This window comes from Aulonocara sp. 'chitande type north' Nkhata Bay, linkage group LG7 (assembly GCF_057382095.1).
Source record: "Aulonocara sp. 'chitande type north' Nkhata Bay isolate Kocher_YH1m ecotype deep benthic linkage group LG7, A_spYH_male_GT1.1, whole genome shotgun sequence".
In the NCBI taxonomy this organism is placed as follows: domain Eukaryota; kingdom Metazoa; phylum Chordata; class Actinopteri; order Cichliformes; family Cichlidae; genus Aulonocara; species Aulonocara sp. 'chitande type north' Nkhata Bay.
In genome coordinates, this window is record NC_141350.1 from 9,457,426 (window position 1) to 9,476,214 (window position 18,789).

Here is an 18,789-nt window from a genome sequence, read left to right on the forward strand (position 1 = left end):
CTCCTCCGTCTCTGCCTGTCTCCGCACTGCTGGCCCGTATCTGTTGTGTGTCACGGGCAGCATCACAGCGGCAGACATTTGGAGAGAAAAACACCGACTGCGGATACAAATTGCCCGCTTCATGTTTCGCAAGGACCTAACCGGGGAACACAGAGATTTCCGCGTTATTGCGCGCTGCCGCTGAAGCTCTTTTTTTTTGTCTTATTTGCCTTGACACCCCTCCTTATCCTGCCTGTGTGGATGGTTGACTGCAGATTTCATGGTGCTGAGCAGGCTTGTCTGATTGAAGGCTTGCGGCCAGGGGGGCATCTGTGGGGCCGCAGATAGAGAAACCTCTGTCCACTGTCCCGTCCCGTGCACTGTAATTGTGAATGGACTGCGCTCCCTCCGTGATTTTCTGCAATCGCTCTGAGTCATTTGTGGAAGAAGATGGCGGACAGGGCTGAGATGTTTTCCCTATCCACCTTCCATTCTCTCTCGCCTCCTGGATGCAGGTAAGAGCTCGTATGTAAAGTGACAGTGAGGGGTCGATGGAGGATGCGCTGGGCTGATATGAAAAGGCGCCGTGCATGTCGGTCTGTGCTGCTTTGATGACTGCAGTAAAAACGCACATCCCCAGCCTAGGTTGTAATAGATACTGTGAATAACCTGCTCGGCCTTCTGCTGCCTCACTGCGCGCATGTAGGTGCTGCAGCTGAACATTGCTGGTTGTTTATGTTTTTGGGAGAGACGACTTGGTGAAGAGGGAATAAAAGACTCGCGTTTTAGAAATTTCTGAAAATTGCAAAGAATGGCAAATTGTAAAACATATTGCATATGACTGATCTCTAGCTGTGGCGACAGTCACCCGCTTTGCGCAATCTCTGTGTGAGGCCCACGCCCTGTTGAGTCCAACCCAGGCAAGGGCACGTTGCTGAACAATGATTTACGGAAGTCCTACTGATATTGATGTTGTGTCAAACGCCTCTAATGTGACCTCTGCGACAATCAGTATGACAAATCAGCCCCGGTTTCTTCTTGTAGAAGCATATTTGTGGGTGGGTTACTCTTGCAGAGGCAACTTATTTCACACGTAGCGTTAAATCAGTGCTCTCTACAAGGGTGTTGTTGTTTAAAATATACAGTTTAGCTTGTTATAGTGTAATTGGCGGTAAGATGAGAAACACAGAGACATCTTGTAGTAAATTTAATGAACTGTGTGAAGAGAGTGCAGTAAACCTACTTTTGATGCTGGATGTGTATTGGTAACAATGTAACATAACAAATAATAATAATGTGTTTTAACAATGTGATCAGCATAAACAGACTTGTAAGACATCACTAACAAAGGCCAGAGTTAAGTAAACCAATTGGTACCTTTTCCGAGCTTTAGACAAGAAATTTCTATATATGAAATTTATATATATATATATATTTTAAAAAAATTAAGCTTCTTACTAAATGTAAACATTCTTAAATCATAAAATGTACAATAGATAAAAAATTCATTTTGATTTTCTCCTAATTTACATAATTTGTACAGCCTGTCATGGTCCTGGATGTATTTCTTTAGTGCTATCATCAAAGAAGTTTGCAGGAATGAAAGTGTCCGGTTCACAGTCCTTTGACTTCTTGATAAGTTGCAATAATGGGGGCGTCAAGGTTGTAGTTTTTCTTAGAGTGGAGACATATTTGCAATTTCAGCTATTGCAAAAAGTGCACAGCTCTAATCTGTATAGTCAATCATTTTACATCTTTAAATTCCTGTATTCCTGCAGCATAATTTAACACAAGACTTTGGATTTGTTGATAATAGACCCCACTGGCTCTTACAGCTGATTATTTGAATTCTAACCTCATAGTTCATAAATTCATCAACAGTAAATCCTATATATTGATGTATGTACACTTCCAAAGGCCAAAGTTCTTATACTACTTGGATTATCTTTTTCCTGGAATGGTTACAAATACAAATCTGGGTGTATTTCTACTTTTCATATGATTGTTGGTTTAAAATGGAGCACTGTAACAAAAAATAATTTCCCCCAGGGATCAATAAAGTATTCTGATTCTGATTCTGATTCTGATTTTCATATGTTATGATATATAACCTTCAGTGGCTGCTGTAAGGCTTTACTCTGTGTCACCAAACATAGCAGGAATAATAAAGAAAACACTGTTATTTCTAACTGGGTTGCACGACTACAACATACAGCTACTATAAAATACTAGCCCAGAGTAGCAGAGAGAAACTGGATAAACTACAACACTAAAAAGACTTTATCTGGCGTGTTTATCAGGATAACATAAACCCTGTGCTCTAATGTGCATGAAGTAAACACATTTCATTTCAACGTGCCTGCTTCTGCCTCCAACATGGCTCATATCCTACAGAGGCAATCACATTAACAAACCAGTCCTGGTAGATTTTTTATCCACAGCATGTAGTCATGTGGGATTTCAACTGCACTGCTGGATCATGTCAAATCAATAGACCAGATCGTTTGCATGACTACCGGTGACCTGTTCAGCTCACTCAGCCAAGCTCTGACCATGGTATTAATGTTTTAAATTCACAGCACTACAGCCAAATCTAACGAATCTTAATTATATTAGAGGAATCATGTGAGGAGTAGTTTATTGCATTACTCCTTTGTGGAGGCTAATTGGTTTGTTTCTGTTGTTTTCAGATAGTTTTTTTATACATTCGAGAGGGAACAAGTGGTTTGTGTTTATTTTTGGTTGGCTCTTCACTTTTTGATTATGAAATATCAGTAAGTAGGGGTGTAGAAAGAGTCTTTCTGTAAATGTCTGTGCGTTTGATTGTGTCACAGCTTTTGTGTATGTGTGTGTGTTGTCTCTTTCTCTGTGCATCTGTGTGTGACAGATTCATGAGTGAAGCCACCAGTTGTGTGATGGTGTGGTCTGGTAATCTGCCTTATATAACCCTAACACTGTTTCCAGTAGGCAACAAAATCCACGAGAGGCAGCACCTCTCTCCCTGGAGCACCAGAAAATTTTTACAGGTTACAATTTCCCCTTTGCGGATGGAAAACGTCTTCAGCTGGAAATCTAAACTTTAAAAGAAGCATATGAATATGCTTCAGTGAGCAATTGATGGGAGATTTTAATTAATTTCTGCTAATAAGAGAAAACATGGTAGCACTTTCTTCCAGGCACAGAGAGCTTTATACCTTATATATACCTTATATAAAAGTATAAAGCTCATATATAGGAGTAGAACTTCATGGTGATTAAACTTATCCAAAGCATCATCTTACAGTAATGTACATAGAAACTGTTCCACTGAGCTGTGCTTTGTTTCTTCATCATAAATATTCCCTGCAGTGGATGAAGGCTGTTTTGGATTATTACAATGCAAAGCCTTGTCCAATGCCGGGAACCCACACCTTGAAGTTCATTGATCACATTTTGCCCAAGGGTTTGGTCGGTCTTTCTTAGACTTGCTGAGGCAGCAGTCGTACTGTGCGCAGTCATTTGTTTGTTTTTAGTTCATGAGCGTGAACTGCTCTGTTTCCAGTTGTGCTACCTTTTTAAGGATGCCATTTTTAGGCTCCAAATTTATCAAAGGTCCTATTGACTCATTATCTTTTTTGACCTTATTCACATAATACACAAGTAAATCTACACAAAGCGGAGCCTTGGTTATTTGAATGCCATTCTTATTTTTGTTCTTATTTCATCCCTGTATATAACACATTTGCGAATCACAAGTTTGGGAAAATTAATTACATTTGTTTGTCTCTAAATAAAACCTAAAACAACTGTTATTTTTTCATTGCTAATTTTGGGAACAAAGATACAAACAGTGTATTTTTCACGGCCTAGAATTTAACCAGTAATAGAAATAGTGATTTGCTTCAACCTCTAGTTTAATATATAGAAGTTTTATGAACATTTCGTGAACATGATTATTTTATGAAGTATGCAACCCCACCTCTCCACCCCCATGAATCCCATGTTTTCCTGTTAATGTTCTACTTTTGCCTTCCAACTCTTTGAAGTCATTTGGAGAAAAACAGAGGGGGAGGGGGTAATGGTGGGTATGGTTACCATGGCGTAAGAGGCTTAAATCAAATACAAATGCATTTTAGCTTAAGCGTTCCATCCTCACTCTTTTTGCAGATTTTAGCTTCAGTCTCTTTCCCACTGTCTTACATTTTCTGTGCAACTATCACTTGCCATGCCTTCACCTGTCAGTCTTTGCAGCTTGCTATTTTTTTTCATTTAACAGCAACAAAATAATGAGTCATATTTACACATTTTCCTCGCGTCTAATGGCTTCATTAATCCAAATCCAGACCAATCTGCATGAGATCATGTGCTCACAGCAAGATGATGTATCATCAGTGCCTTTGACTCAAACATGGCATGATCTTTGCATTTGGAGCTGAGGAAGACATCACAGAGTCCTTCGTTAGGATAAATGTGTGACTCGTGCGCGTGTGTGCGTGCAAGCTTGAGTATTTGTGTGTGTGGGGGAGGGGCATGCATACATGTGTTTGTCTCTCTAATGGTGGCTGAAAAACCTGGAAAATTATCTTGCTAATGAGTCACTACCAACTACAGCATGTCCTTGGCTTTTAAAGATGATGTCACTGTGAAGCAGGTGTTCATGGTTAAAAGGCAGCTTAATCACGCCACCACTTCAACCCCCGCCACCATTACCACTGCCACCACACCCACATCTGTATCTACTCTAATATTGTTATCAGAGTGTCATCAGACTTCCTCTCAAGCTAATTCTAAAATAAATTACAGAAGTATTAAAAGTCGAAGTCAGTCTGATAACCATGCAATCTTTCATTTTTCACAAGACAAAGGAAGCTTTGAATGTGTGGATGTGGAGACATTAAATACAAAGATGACAGTTCGCAGCTTTGAGAAATTCCGTTCTGGACATGACGGTGTCAGAGATGATGGAAAATAACTGTTAGAACAAATGCGGGCTGGAGCAATTAACTGAACTGAAGCTAAATCTCACGACACAGAGACGAGATGGGAGGAAAACCTTTATGTGGCAGTCAATCTGGGTGTGCCATTGCAGCAGCATGACCAGCGTCGGCAATGGTAATTTTTTGCTGACTTGAGTTTTGGGAGGTAGGATTCTCATCTTGCTCTGAATGTCACAATGTTGAATATCTGGGGATGGATCAGATGTTGGAGACTGGTATTGTATATAGATGATTCTTGCTATGTAGCCCTGAAGCCTCAGCTTGAAGTCCTAACTATTAAGACAAACAACCGACATCAAGCGTAGTAATCGATAAACCACGCAATGTGACAGACACTGCCCGCTCGCTAAGACACTGTAAGCAGTAGTGTCAGCACTGCAGTGGTATGGCTCAGCTTACAATCTCATATGTATCCTCAAAATATAAAGCTATTTAATACAAAATGCTTTAGAAAAAGACAAAATTGTGTCTGTGTTTGGTCTTTTCTTCATCTGAGTGGAGGAGACATGAGGTCACATTTTACTGTGCAAACTGATAAGCACACCAAGAAAATGGCACCGGGTAACATAGTGGATTAGGTAGCAGCAGAGGAGACAAGGAATAAGAGACTGTGAAATCTATTACAGAGATGTGTCCTGAGACAATGGAAGAAAATGAACATTTGTGGTGCTTGGCATTAAAATGTTTTTAAAATCTGTATTTATATATGCTTGTGAAAGCAAAGCAAAGATTTTAATTTCTCTTCGTCTTTTTCTTCCTTTGTATTCACCGTTTCTTCGTTGATACAGCGTTTTCATCTTACTCCTTGTCTGCCTTAGCATCTTATATCATTGGTTCATCTGTTGTGTCCATCAGTTTCACTAAAATGTCACCTAAAAATCAAACATGGGACTTTCTCCTTGTATGCTGGTGGTGACTTGCTTGCATACAGCTTCACAGATGCTGTGTGTTTCTTTTCCCATTGTGAATTCCACACCCACAAACACCTACGCTTGCAAACACAGGTTCCCTGGAGAGCTCATTAATGAGCTCCTTTCTGACGTTTGGTTGCTTATAGTACTTATTGTACATATAGTACTTATTTTTCTATTTTTGTTTAACCTTTATTTATACAGGTAATCCCACTGAGACTCAGTGTCTCTCTAACCCTAACCCTACCTGTTTCAGACAAGTAGAATTAATAGATTTTGTAATAGAATTACAAAATCGAAAGAATAAAATAGCAAAAACTGTCTAATGTTGAAACAATAGACACTTTTATTTGATGAGGACAGATGATGACAGTCATGTCACAACAACAGATCAGTCTGACTGATACTGTGATGAAAATGTATAATTTTGTGCAAAATGAGCTTTTGCCTCACAAGTTCAGTCCAGTTGTTACATTTCAGTTTCACAAATTTTAGCCTAAATAAAAGTAGTTTTTCCCACACAGACACGTGTGTTCTGTAAATGACAGCATTATCACGATACTAATTCATTTCACTCAAAAATGAAAAGTGATGATAGATACACTGTGCAGCATGACAAGTGGCAACACTGTTGATTTATTAATTGCTCTTTTACGTTTTGTGGAAGATGAGTGTGTTCCCTAGCCTACAGATAAATGCCCACCCCCAATCAAAGTCTCATCCTTGCACAAAATCTAAGTCTGACTTGTATAGCAACATTTTTTCTGACAATTTTATCAAACAATAGTCCAATATGCTTGCTTGCAATAGTTCTAGAGAAAATGTAAGATGTAAACAAGGTTTTTGAGCAGATACAAAGTTAACATCAGATTTATGTTCAGCTCAGATCTCACTATTGACATTTAGACAACTATAGCAAAACCAACTCGGCTGTTGGTCCAGCCGTACTAGATTGAATATTACTCTCTGAGGAGCACGTCTCCGAAGGTCCGCAGGGGTTGGCAATTACGAGAGGGCTGGTAAGTGGGGGTCATACTGACAGAGCAGTACTGGCATCCATTTTGGTTCTGCTGGAGGTGCAGACAGGAGATTCGATTACTCATATTAGCAGTAAAAAGTTGAAAAATAAACAAAAACATTGGACATTCTTACAGGCATGGGTGGGCATGCTTTCATTTGCTTTTCATTTACTTGAATTACGTAAGCAGGAGGAGGCAGCACTAATAAAAAAGCGCAGGGTTGGCAAATTGTTGCACTCTGAAGAGAGAGTGTTTGTCTGTTCAAGTTTCCTGCCTATCCATACTAATTTTATTGGGCTCCATGACACTGCATGATGTAATTCACACCTGGTTTGGGGTTTGAGGTTTCTAAACTGGCCTGGCAGCTCTGTGAGCACCAGCCAGTGTTTATCAGGAATCTGCATGCAAAAAGATGGTTTTTGTGTCCCTAATTTATTTTAAAGAAAAACAAAGTCTGAACAAAATGTTGAAAAGCGCAGACCCTTGGACACCAATCTGCCAGTAGGTCTCAGAGGTGGCAGGAGTCCAGCAGATGATGCTGACTACTGGTACAAGCTACTGTCTATTCTCTGAAAGAGAGCACACTACTCAGCTGTTCTCATCTGAACCACAAATCAAACCGCTGCTTAGCTGTCTGTATAACAAAATTAGTTCAGTGCCGCTAAAGCGCAGTAGCAATGTAAAGTAATGTAGCTGAGGCGGGATATAGCACAAATGTTTATGTTATCAAAGTTGTACCTAGACAAGAAGAAACAAAAGATTTTGCTACTCAGCAGGTTTTGAGTAATCATGTTGTCCATGAGAGGGGTCCGTCTTCCAGCTGAGATGGAAAGATTGGGATAGTCCGAGAATGCGGTCAAAAAAAATCTCATTCGATTAATCTCTGCTCAAACAAGATCAGATCACCTGGTTAGTGATTACGATACCACCAACCTCCAGAATTCAAAATTACCTTCTACAATGAACAAATTATAGAACAGCCTCACACATGTTTGTACTGTTAAAATATAATATTGTGGTTTGGGTTTGACCCACGTTAACAGTGTCACATCTGAAGACTCCACTGAGGCTTCGGGTTTCATAGGGTAGGTAGAAATACAGACATTTTGCAGTGGCGGTTGAGGACTGCTGGGGATCAAATTTTCTACCTGTCTCTAATTGACATACATCTGGAATACATCTGGAGTTTATGTCTCTATGCATTGGAGAGTTTTTTGGGTTTCACTTGATTTTTAGAAGGTGAATTTTAATCAGCTCCAACACTGATGCTTTGCAAAGAACATAAATGCCTGGAATTGCACTGAAAATCTAAATCCCACGTATGGACCATATGTAATCAATGGAAACCAGATGACCAACTGCCACCTTTGCTCTCGTAGGCTATATCAGCTTTAAGTCTTCCATAGGAGATTTTTACAACTAAATGTGTTCTGACAAAGTGACTGATGAAGGATGTGGCAGTGTAAAGCGTGTACTCACTGCAAGCCTGAGTGTTACAGCAGACTAAGTCCACCCACAGGTTGGCAGAGCTGGTGTCAAACAGCACCTCAAAGGACTTTGGGGGGTGTGCCAATGTTGATGTCTCCATAGTAGGTAGTCTAGGCAACATAATAATTGACAGTAGAACAGAATATAGCAAGTTAGCTAGTTACTGCTCGACGGTTGTGTGTCGTGCATAAGAATTGATTTCCTTACATCAGCGTAGTTATTGATGCACATATCTTGGTAAGGCAGCTCATCTCCCCCCCCCCCCCCCCCCCAAGGCTTGACAGTTACCGCTTATCGAGAGGAGCCCTAAGTTGATAGAAGGCAAAAGCAACATCTTCTATCACTGGCGTTGAAGCTCTTTGAGTTACAGCTATGGGTTCTTTTTTTCCAGATAAAATGATAGCAGTTTCCTTACTTAACCGTTCCTTCGGCAAGCACCACCCACACTAGGACAACAACAAGACACTTGTGATCCCTCCGTGGTACACAACGTTTCTTAATGGCTACAACTCACTTTGGAGCTGTACTGGTGCATTACCACACCAGTGTAATTGTCAAAAATTAAGTCATGTCAGTTCAGATAGGGTCACCTACTTAAAACAAACTTTATGCATAACTTCAGCATGTAATAGGTCTTCAGTACACACCACTTTTTGTAATAACATTTTAGAAACAAAGTCAAAAGCTTTATTATGAAGCACATTATAAATTTGTTTGGGATATCTTACTGGACACATGGAATTTCTGCACTTTCAGCAAAATGCTTTCTCTAATTGTTTTCAGATTATGCTTTTGCTTGTTCAGCATCATATCAAGTGAAAAAAATATGCTCTTGCTCATGTCGCGTCTCTAAAAAACAAAACGACAGAATGAAACCTATGATTATTAATTTATTTCAAGCATTTTGCTAATAGGAGCTCTCTGTACTGTTGGGACTCTTCAAGGACCACTTTAGTACCATTTTATCTGATTAAATTTACATATCAGCACCATGGTTACACTATTTGTGAAGCTGTAGTTTTCCAATAATGAAAAATAAATGTATTATGTCTGAACCTCTGTATCAACAGTACTTTAAACAGCTTTACCAAAAGCTTTTGTCATTCACCTTATCCTAATTATGATAGTAATATTTGTCTACCATAATAAAAATATGTTAAGAAAACTCATTTAGGATAATCGTATTTCACTACAAACTGATTTTTCTAACATTTAGCCCATCGTTCAAATTCCTCTCCTGTTAAAAAACCCAATAACCCTTTTTAAGCCATTACACATTCAAGCTGGCAAGCAGTAAGGGGAAGCCCTGATTGCATTAACTTTTTCATGACCCCTTTTGTATTACTGTGCATCAGCCTGTCCTCTTTCAGAACCACAGACCCAATGACATTGTGTACTTTGGACCCCTATATGATTATATGATGTAAGCTCGCATTCATACGTAATATGTAGAGCGTCCTTATCTTTGCAGGAAAGCTGCAATGCAGCATTTCCTTCAACACACTGCAAGCCAGCTGCTGTAGAACTGGAAACCTGCTGTAACTAATAGAGTAAAGACGGCATAGGGTCTGCTCAAGAAAACTTGGAAAGCCATTGCTCATTACAGAGATACACTTCCCTGCTGTAAATGAAAGTTTAGAAATCTTGGTGTAAGAGATAGCAGCGAGTAACGCTTCTGAGTCTTTCTGAGGCATTCAAAGCTCACATTTTTTACAATCATTCCCAGCTAACAGAATTTAAAATATTGACACTGAATTTGGGTGTTTTAGGTGCTGCCACTGTCACTCACTTGATTCAGTGAATGCGCCAGACCTTGTTAGTATGAGATATTATATAATTAGAGATGATAGCGGGTGTTTGTGTGGTTGCTTTTGTTCAGCATATGAGCTTGAGATGCAGACAGAGCCTGACAGCCTATGAGTTAGAGCAGGTTTCCCCTTGATCAGTGTGTGAGCATGAATCAAAAAGAAATTCCCTTTTGGACCGTTCACTGATGGAAAAGACATATTGCAGGTATCAGTATTCTTTTTCAGAATTTGCAGTGAATATACCCTCTCTTGTGTATTCCCAGGCCAGCCCACGACATCAGCCTGGAGGAGTTTGATGATGAAGATCTCTCTGAAATCACAGATGACTGTGGGATTGGACTCAACTATGATTCTGACCCATATGAGAAGGTGAGATTCTTTTGTTTTCTCTTTTTTAATAGTGTGTTCTATTTTCTCTGAAGACATTTAAGGATATGTTTCATTTGCTGTGCTTCGTGACACAGAAATAATTCTTTAGATTGCCACATGTGGCTGGAATAAACATGTTTACAGTCTGTTAAAAAAGACGTTTTTGGTCATCAGTGTTAGTGGTGTTGATGCCTTTTGGAGCATTTTTACATTTATTTTTATTATCTGCTAAATAAAATGTTTGTAGTGTCATAAAGGACATCAAACAGGTATTTTACTAGTCACTTGGAAATATTTAACTGTTATTTCCATGCGTGTCAATGACTGGTTCACGGTCAATGAATCATGCTAACAAAACAGCATTAACTGATAACTTCACCCTATTCTCTAAATATGGTCATGTTAGCTTACAAAGCCAATAAACAGTGAGCGATATCACTGTTGATATATCCACTTTTGCATATACAAGTTAAGCAGAGCAAGTCTTATCCCTTTTTTCAAATGGCCATTTTAGGACATTCAAGGAAAATTATGTGCATGTACATATGTGCTAGATCTGCAAAATAATTAATGTAATGAAATATTACATGAAGAGACAATTAGAGACTGTTTATCCTAGTTGATTAATGCTAACATGAAGCTGAGAGCAGCAGAAAAATGACATGACAAAAATATAATTTTATGAGAATCAAGGGTGGAAACTTCGTTTGTATAGGGATTAAATGTTCAGAACAGCTTATTTGGATCTGTTATTTAAGCATCTCTATACCTTCAGAATTGTATGTAAAGGAAGCCTTCCTCACCAGAATTGCAGTCATTACAGTAATGCCCATATGCCTTAGATAGCTATAATACACAAGGAAGAAAATGATAGCTCCAACAGCTTTGGTTCACTAGAAGAGTGAGTCACTCTCTACATTCTGCACTTATCGTCAAACAAATTGCATACATACTGGTTCTGAACTACTTTCATCATATAATAGAAATTCAAAGCAGGGGTTCCCATAAGGATCACATTCAAGCGACTGTGCTGAAGTATAAGCAAATAATTGAGTCATTAGCTGTATCATCCGACATGTCAGAACGGCTTAGGCTTTAATTACACCATTTCTAAGAACTAATCTTATACCACCAGCCTCTATATTTTCCTCTGTCCATCCTGTGGGATATAAATGTTTTATGCTGGTGGCGTTGAGCCATGGCTGCAGCAGAGGGTGGGTGACCCAGTGCAGTTTGCTGCTATGCAGAGACAACCTCCTTTCCTCTGTCTTTTCCTCCCTCCCAAGTGTCTTTCCCTCCCTCCCTACGCAGTGTTGCTTAGAGACGGAGCTCACATTCTCTCCTCATTCTCTGCCCCTTTTCCCCTTAAAGCCTCCCTCTCTGTATTTTCTTTCTTCCCTGCCGAGGTGCCTGGGAATGAGGATTTAGCTCCGGGATGGTTGGTTTTGAGGGTTAAGCTCCTGGCATAAATCTGTGCTAGATTTTGCTCTTTCTACTTTAATCCACCAACAAAACACATTATGTGAAGAGTTGGCAAAGCTGTTCTGTAAGAGAGGTGTCTTTGCATAACATCTAAGAAGACCTCCAGAGAAGGAGACTTCAGAGAGTGGATTTTACTCAAAGATGTCATAGATACACACACGCACGCGCATTCACACATGCACACACAAAGGTTTGTTTACTTGGTGCCACTCACTTCCAGGTCTTTACCTGGCAGTCTTTACTGTAAGGTAAAGACCCTACAGTATTCGGGAGAAAACCTCAACAGCCAAGCAATCCCATATGAAAAAGCACTTTGCAACATGACAAAAAAACCCTTAATTTTAACAGGAGGAAACCTCTATCAGAATTCTTTAACAGGGAGCCAATGAAGATAAGCCAGTATGGGAAAAATGTGATGTTGCTTTCTTGTCCCTGCTGCTGCTCTCACTGCAGCATTTTAAATTAACTGGAAGCTCTTTAGGTTAACTTTTAGGACAATCCAATAATGATCAATTTAGTAGTCCAGCATAAAAGGGATGAAATCCATAAACTAGTTTTGAATTTCAATTTTAGAAATGTTGGAAATTATAAAGAGAAAGCAGTCCTACATAACGTTTTATATGGGCATTGAAGGACATATCCTGGTTAAAAATGACTCCCAAGTTCCTCACAATGTTACTTTAGGCCAAGGTAATGCCATCCAGAGTAAGTATCTGGTTAGACACAATGCTGATTGTCCTGATTTTTAGGGCCAAATATAATAAGTTCAGTTTTATTTAAATTTAGGAGAAGAAAATTACAGGACATCCAGGCCTTTATTTCTTTTCTATAGTTTAAGCAACTAATTTATGTCATCTGGCTCTCATTGTTAAATATAACTGGGTAACATCTGTATGCAGTCTTTTCTAGTAATATTAGATAATAAAGCAAGCATAATGAAAAAGGTATTGATCCCAGTACAGAACCCTGTGGAACCCCATGGCTAACTTTCATGTGTGAAGAACACTCCCCATTTCCATGAACAAATTGGAATCTATGAGATAGATGCAATCCAAACCATTGCAGTGCATTTCCTTTAATACCAACAGTGTGTTCTAGTCCCTGTATTAAAATATTAGATATGACCACAAGTACTGAATCCTACACTGAGGTCTAACAGGACATGTATGGAGATGTGTTCACTGTCAGAAGCCATGAGAAGATCATTTATAACCTTCTCTAGTGCTGCTTCTGTGCTATGGTGAACCCTAAATCCAAGGTGAAACTCTTCATTCTTCTGTAGATGATCACGACTTAGTAGTTTTGAAGCTACTGTACTTACTGATATGTCATTCATGAAGTCATTACTAGATAAATCCAAAGAAGCTGATTCTATTCATCTGGACGTAGCGTTTTTAGTGGGAAAAACATTTCGTCTGCTACACGTCAGGACAATATGCAATAATGATTAAAACTGCTCATTTACAGTTTAAGAAAAGACAATTGAGTATAATAATAAACAAATAAATAAAATAGAGGTGGTTATTTTATCTACATTAATGTTAAAATCTCCTATATTAACAATTTTTTTTGATCTGTGCACTAAATCAGATAAAAAGTCTGAGAAATCTGATACAGACTCTGAATAAGGGCCAGGTGGATGATAGATAACAGCTAAAATTGATCTTTTTTTGCGTGTTTTCCAAAGCAGTGCTAATAGTTTTCAAATGAATAATAAGTGTCTGGGTCTTTGGTTTATTGTTAGGCTACAACAAAGTCTGCTGCCATTCCTCCACCTCGGCCTGTGCTTTGAGGATTCTGACAGTATGACTTTTGGTTGTGCTGACTCATTTAAATTAACGTATTCATCCTGGTGTAATCAGGTTTTCGGAAGGTGGTGTAGGTATTTAATAATTTACTACCATGAACTTAGAAGAGAGAGAGACCTAATGTTTAACAGTTCACACATTTTACATTTGGTACAGTTGAAACAATATTTTGTTTTCTTTGTAATTTTTTCAGCATTAAAATATTTTCAGCTGGTATTTTGTTTATTGAGGTCATGATGAGGTCATGACATTCTGTTGGAATAATAATTATAGTCTCTGTTAAGTTAAGCTGCTGAGTGTGTGGGTCGATTGTAAGTACGTGATAATTACATTTGGGAGTATACCTAAAAATGGTTTGGATCTTGAGGACATCAGATGCAAAACAGCAGAAGCCCTGACTGCTCAGTTCACAAACAAGAAAGCACAGGCCAGAGACAGTGTCGGTCCTCGTTATGTTACATCACTGCCCAAAGGAAGTAATCTTGCTGACATAGGATAGATTGGACACACACCCAGTTGCCCTTTGAGTGTTTGTGTATGTGTAGATAACAAAGAAAGAAGGGCAAGAGAGAGAATTTCATGCACATCGTGCTTCACATGGTGTTTGATTCTGCCTGCATCAGTAGGGTGTATGACAGTTTGGCAGCTCCTCATCAGCAGAAACATCAGTCTCTTCCTCATGCACCACACTGTGCTGATGAAGAAAGAAGCTTTTGGTTTTGATGTCAGCACGATTTGCTCATATTGGGCAGCACGTCTTTGATGTTTAGGACGAACAGCCAATCTGAACAGTGAGATTATCCTGCGGCCCCAATCCCCCACTCTGATTAATTCTAATTTGCTATGGTGTTCAAGTCTTAATCTGCAGAACACTTTGAGTTTGTGGTAGGCACACACACACACGTGACCAAATCAACGAGACACATGTGATTTCTGATCGAGGAAGCAGTTATTCGCAACCAGATGTCAAAATTCTACAGCGCTTTTGGCCCTAGTTGTCTGTTTCCACAATCTTTAATGTCACTATTGGTTCACTTTGATGGTATTCTTTCAAGCTTTCAAACAAGAGCGACCACAATCCCAAGCCTTTTATTTGTGTATCACCCAAACAAACACACAACTCTTTTCTGCCTCGCGTTGTTCCTGACTCTTGACTTTCTGTCCTTCTAATAGCATCTCTGCCTCTCCAGAGCCCCTGATTGAATGGCATGAGCACATGCATAATTCAGTATGTGACAGAGCAGGGGTGCCTGTGTCTCAGCTGTGATGCAACTCTGATTTTAAAATGTGGAAATATAAATGATACACTGAAAGATGGAGTCCATCATGTGTCATACACTTTTACATGCACCCACATACAGACAGATAAAATTAGATAGACAGACAGACAGCCTGTACATACTTATAGTTATAGCATATTCATTGCATACCTTCATACCGTGTACATTGTAACATACCCATAATAGACCCATATTTTGTACCCTTATACCTATAACAGATCCATTTCTGTAATATATCTATATTATGGCTAAAGCACTTTCTGGATGGATGCAAACTGTATTTCGTTGCCTTGTACTTGTGACATGTGCAATGACAATAAAGTTGAATTCTATTCTATTCTATTCTAGATAGGAGAAATGGCTTTTTCTATACTTTTACAGTTGTGCCTGTGGAAAAGAAATGTCTTTTTATACTTTAAAGGAATGTATAGATGAAAAGAGACACTTCTAAATACATAATTCATCCCAAAACCAAATGAAAATTTATTCTGGGCAAAGAATAAAGGTTCAGCATGCCCTAAACATTTAGGGAGCTAGTGTTAATTATCTTAGATTTGTATCAGATACATGCCTTCTATAGGTTGCTGATGACCTCTTAATTTTCCACACCTCTATAATGGCGACTCTATAATGATAACTTACTCTTATAGTTTCTGCTGTCATTAGTCATGATAGTGCACAGCTCCATGAAACCCAAAGCTTCCTTTCACTCCACTGGGGAATTAGTTTAAAATGGAGCTGCCATCTTACTGATCTTCTGATATGCAGCACCAGCAGAATCAGTAGATAGAGTTAGCCATGCTGAACAAGGCTCTCGTCTCTTAATTAGAGATCAAAAAGCTTATTTTCTCCAACTATTTTTTTTGTAACCGCTATGTTTCTTTGGTAACTGCTATGTAAGAACAGAGCTGTTTAACATGACTATGAATGAGGGCATGCTTGCTCAAGTCTGCTGAGTGACAGGGGAGGGACAGTCAAAGGGTGAGTGGGGATGGCCTTGGGAGCTGAAGACCATGGAGATTGAATGCCGCCAACGTACAACTCTTATTTATAGTTTTTCTTTTTTTCTCTACCTGCCTGTCTGTCAGGTGGCCTTGTCTCCTGACAGCAGGAAGTATTTTCCCTGGCAGATGTGACATTTTCACAGCTCACTGATGAATCTGTAGATTTTTACACACTCATGGAGTTATAGGTCACATATCCTCAGTGATGGATAGTAATGGTTCAGTGTTTGCTGCAAACATTTGATTGCATCTTAATAGATCACTCATGCAAAAATAGATATGTTAATTAGATGTTGATATGCAATATCACGTGTACTTGATGGGTATAGACTGAGTGTGCGTTTCAGTCGCTGTGGCACAAAGTGGCTGCATCCAGCATCAGCAGAACTGTAAGCGGTAGATGGATGAGAGAGTGAGCTTTGATTCCTCCATTAAACAGACTGCACTGAGAGGTGGAGAAACTGCTGTGCTGTCCAAAATAAACAAGCAGGCAAATCAATCCTTGGAACTCCATTATAAAATTCAAAGCAGGGGAGAGAAGATTAAAACAAAACAAAACCCCCCCAAAAAAAACACCCACAAATATTTGGTGGAGTGATCATGCTCTTTTTTAAAAACTTGCATGAGTGTTGGTTTTTTTACTCAGTTGTTCTAGTTCCTTAGGGAAATATTTTGTAGAGATGATTGTAGTTGAGCAGCCTCGAGTCCTACTTGAGGCATTTATATTATTTAAAAAATACTTAAAATATGTTAAAATGTATGTTCATACGACAGCCCTTCGAGAATTAGTCTCATAGTTTAGTAGTTAAGCCTGTATTATTACCTTTGCTCCATCAGTACATATTGGAACGTATAGCAAAACACACAAGCAGGCCAATGAATGTGTAGCCTATGAAACCTGAAAGTCATTTACTACATTGGTTTCCGGTAAACTAGCTGAAACCTGAGACGCGTCTGATTGATCCACTTTCATGTCAGCGGCCCCCACCCCTCCTTATCCTTAATCATTGCATTACGTCTCCGCTTTGTTCTTTGAGCAGTTCATCGACTTTACTGGTCTGCTGTTTGACTTTCTGAAAATGTTTTGCATTGTGACTTTGTACAGTTGTGGTCAAATGTTTATCATGTGCCTTAATGTCATTAATTTTAGGCTTTTAGTGATTTATTTGAGCTGTTCCTTTTCCAGGGTGGAATAACTGTGCAGAATATGTCTTTAATGACTTAGAAAAAAGAACTGTGTGAAAAAATTTGAATTTATTTTGGAAAAAAGTATAAAAAGTGTACATACACACCCACTATATGGTTAAATATCTCAGTAGCCATCAATAATCTTCTGGAATGCTGTAGAATCATCTGTTCACACAGGAAAAAAAAATCAAAGAAAATCATTAAAAGCATTTATGCAAAAACTGGTCTGAAGACTCAAAAATAAGATTGAAACATACTGTAAAGCTTATCTGTTGTGCTCCTTTACAGCTCTAGCACATTTATATTCTCTTTGTTTCAAATCACCCCATTAGACAAACCCTTAATCCAGGTCTAAAATAATTATTTTGAGTTCTCATCATTAAAAAAAACAAACTTATATTCTAAAAGGTAAGCCCAACAATGTCAGCTGACATTTCAACTTTGGATTATGAGTGAAGATTTAGCCTTAATTATGGACTTTTTTTTTTTTGCATGCTTTGCAAGCTATAGTTTTTATGTATACAAAACTGTAATAATTCCTTATAAAATGATTTTTCTTTGTTGTATTATTATATTTAAAAAAATCATAAAATACTCTATAATGTTTTTTAAAAATGCTGTACAAAACATTGTTGAGGGCCACACTTAACTTCTTTGGTTTATGTACAAACACACATTCATGTATTCATGAGTGTGCATGGGAGCTGATCACTGCTGGTGTTGGTATATGTTTAGTTCTCTTTCCTTGATATTGCTCCTCTAATTTTACTGATTTCTCAGACAGGCCTGTTCTCCTCCTTGTTTCTTTTCTGTTGTCAGAACAGCTGATGCTTTAATAATATCGCTGATAATAAAGATGTGGATCACTCTCTCTCTCTGTGTGTCTCAGGACTCCCTTATTCTGGAGAAGAATGACATACACCACCCAGTCTGCTCCTTTCAGGACGACTTTCAAGAGTTTGAGATGATTGATGATGAAGATGAAGATGAAGAGGAGGAAGAGGAAGAGGATGAAGAGGTTGATCCTGATGCACCTCCCTCCCCCTCAGCCTCCCCTCCTCCTTCTCCTACTCTTGGCACCATAAAGAGCAGACCCACCACACTGAACCTAACCACTGCTGTGTCGCAGGTAAGCATACTGAGGCTCTGATTCCAAACACATTACATCAACAAACTGTTTGACATGTGTTTTGAAATAGTTGTTTGCAATTTATCACTAACAATAGTGTTTGTCTCTCTGCCATCTTTAGGATTCACTGAACAACAATAGCAGTCTATCCCCAAAGAAAGGAAGCTGGCAGGACTCTTTGCGCAACCCAGCCTCACAGGGTTAGAACATCATTAGTTATTTATTTGAAAAAAAAATGCTGTGACTTTATACTGTATGTTTTCTTCTATATTTTTATTTGGCTTTCTATTTCACAAAACAAATATATTCTTTGTATAAGCTTTAAAATGTATAACTAATATTAAATAA

The 18,789-nt window shown here is 38.7% G+C and overlaps 2 protein-coding genes across 3 annotated transcripts in view; one reads left to right on the plus strand and one right to left on the minus strand.

The window, feature by feature from the left end:
- Positions 1–18,789, plus strand: part of mapk8ip2 (mitogen-activated protein kinase 8 interacting protein 2) — a 27,659-nt gene continuing 8,870 nt past the window's right edge. For both annotated transcript variants that reach the window (XM_086298417.1, XM_086298418.1), the window contains exons 1-4: positions 1–494; positions 10,445–10,550; positions 18,202–18,441; positions 18,563–18,641. In XM_086298417.1, coding sequence (XP_086154543.1) covers positions 430–494; positions 10,445–10,550; positions 18,202–18,441; positions 18,563–18,641 — 490 coding nt within the window. In that variant the 5' untranslated portion in view covers positions 1–429. The remainder of the gene's footprint in view (positions 495–10,444; positions 10,551–18,201; positions 18,442–18,562; positions 18,642–18,789) is intronic.
- LOC147324553 (gastricsin-like) lies at positions 6,769–8,604 on the minus strand. The gene is given in 9 exon segments (XM_086302313.1): positions 6,769–6,936; positions 7,058–7,283; positions 7,367–7,427; positions 7,598–7,715; positions 7,717–7,818; positions 7,921–8,039; positions 8,365–8,449; positions 8,451–8,483; positions 8,581–8,604. Coding segments are annotated over 9 exon segments (936 nt in total).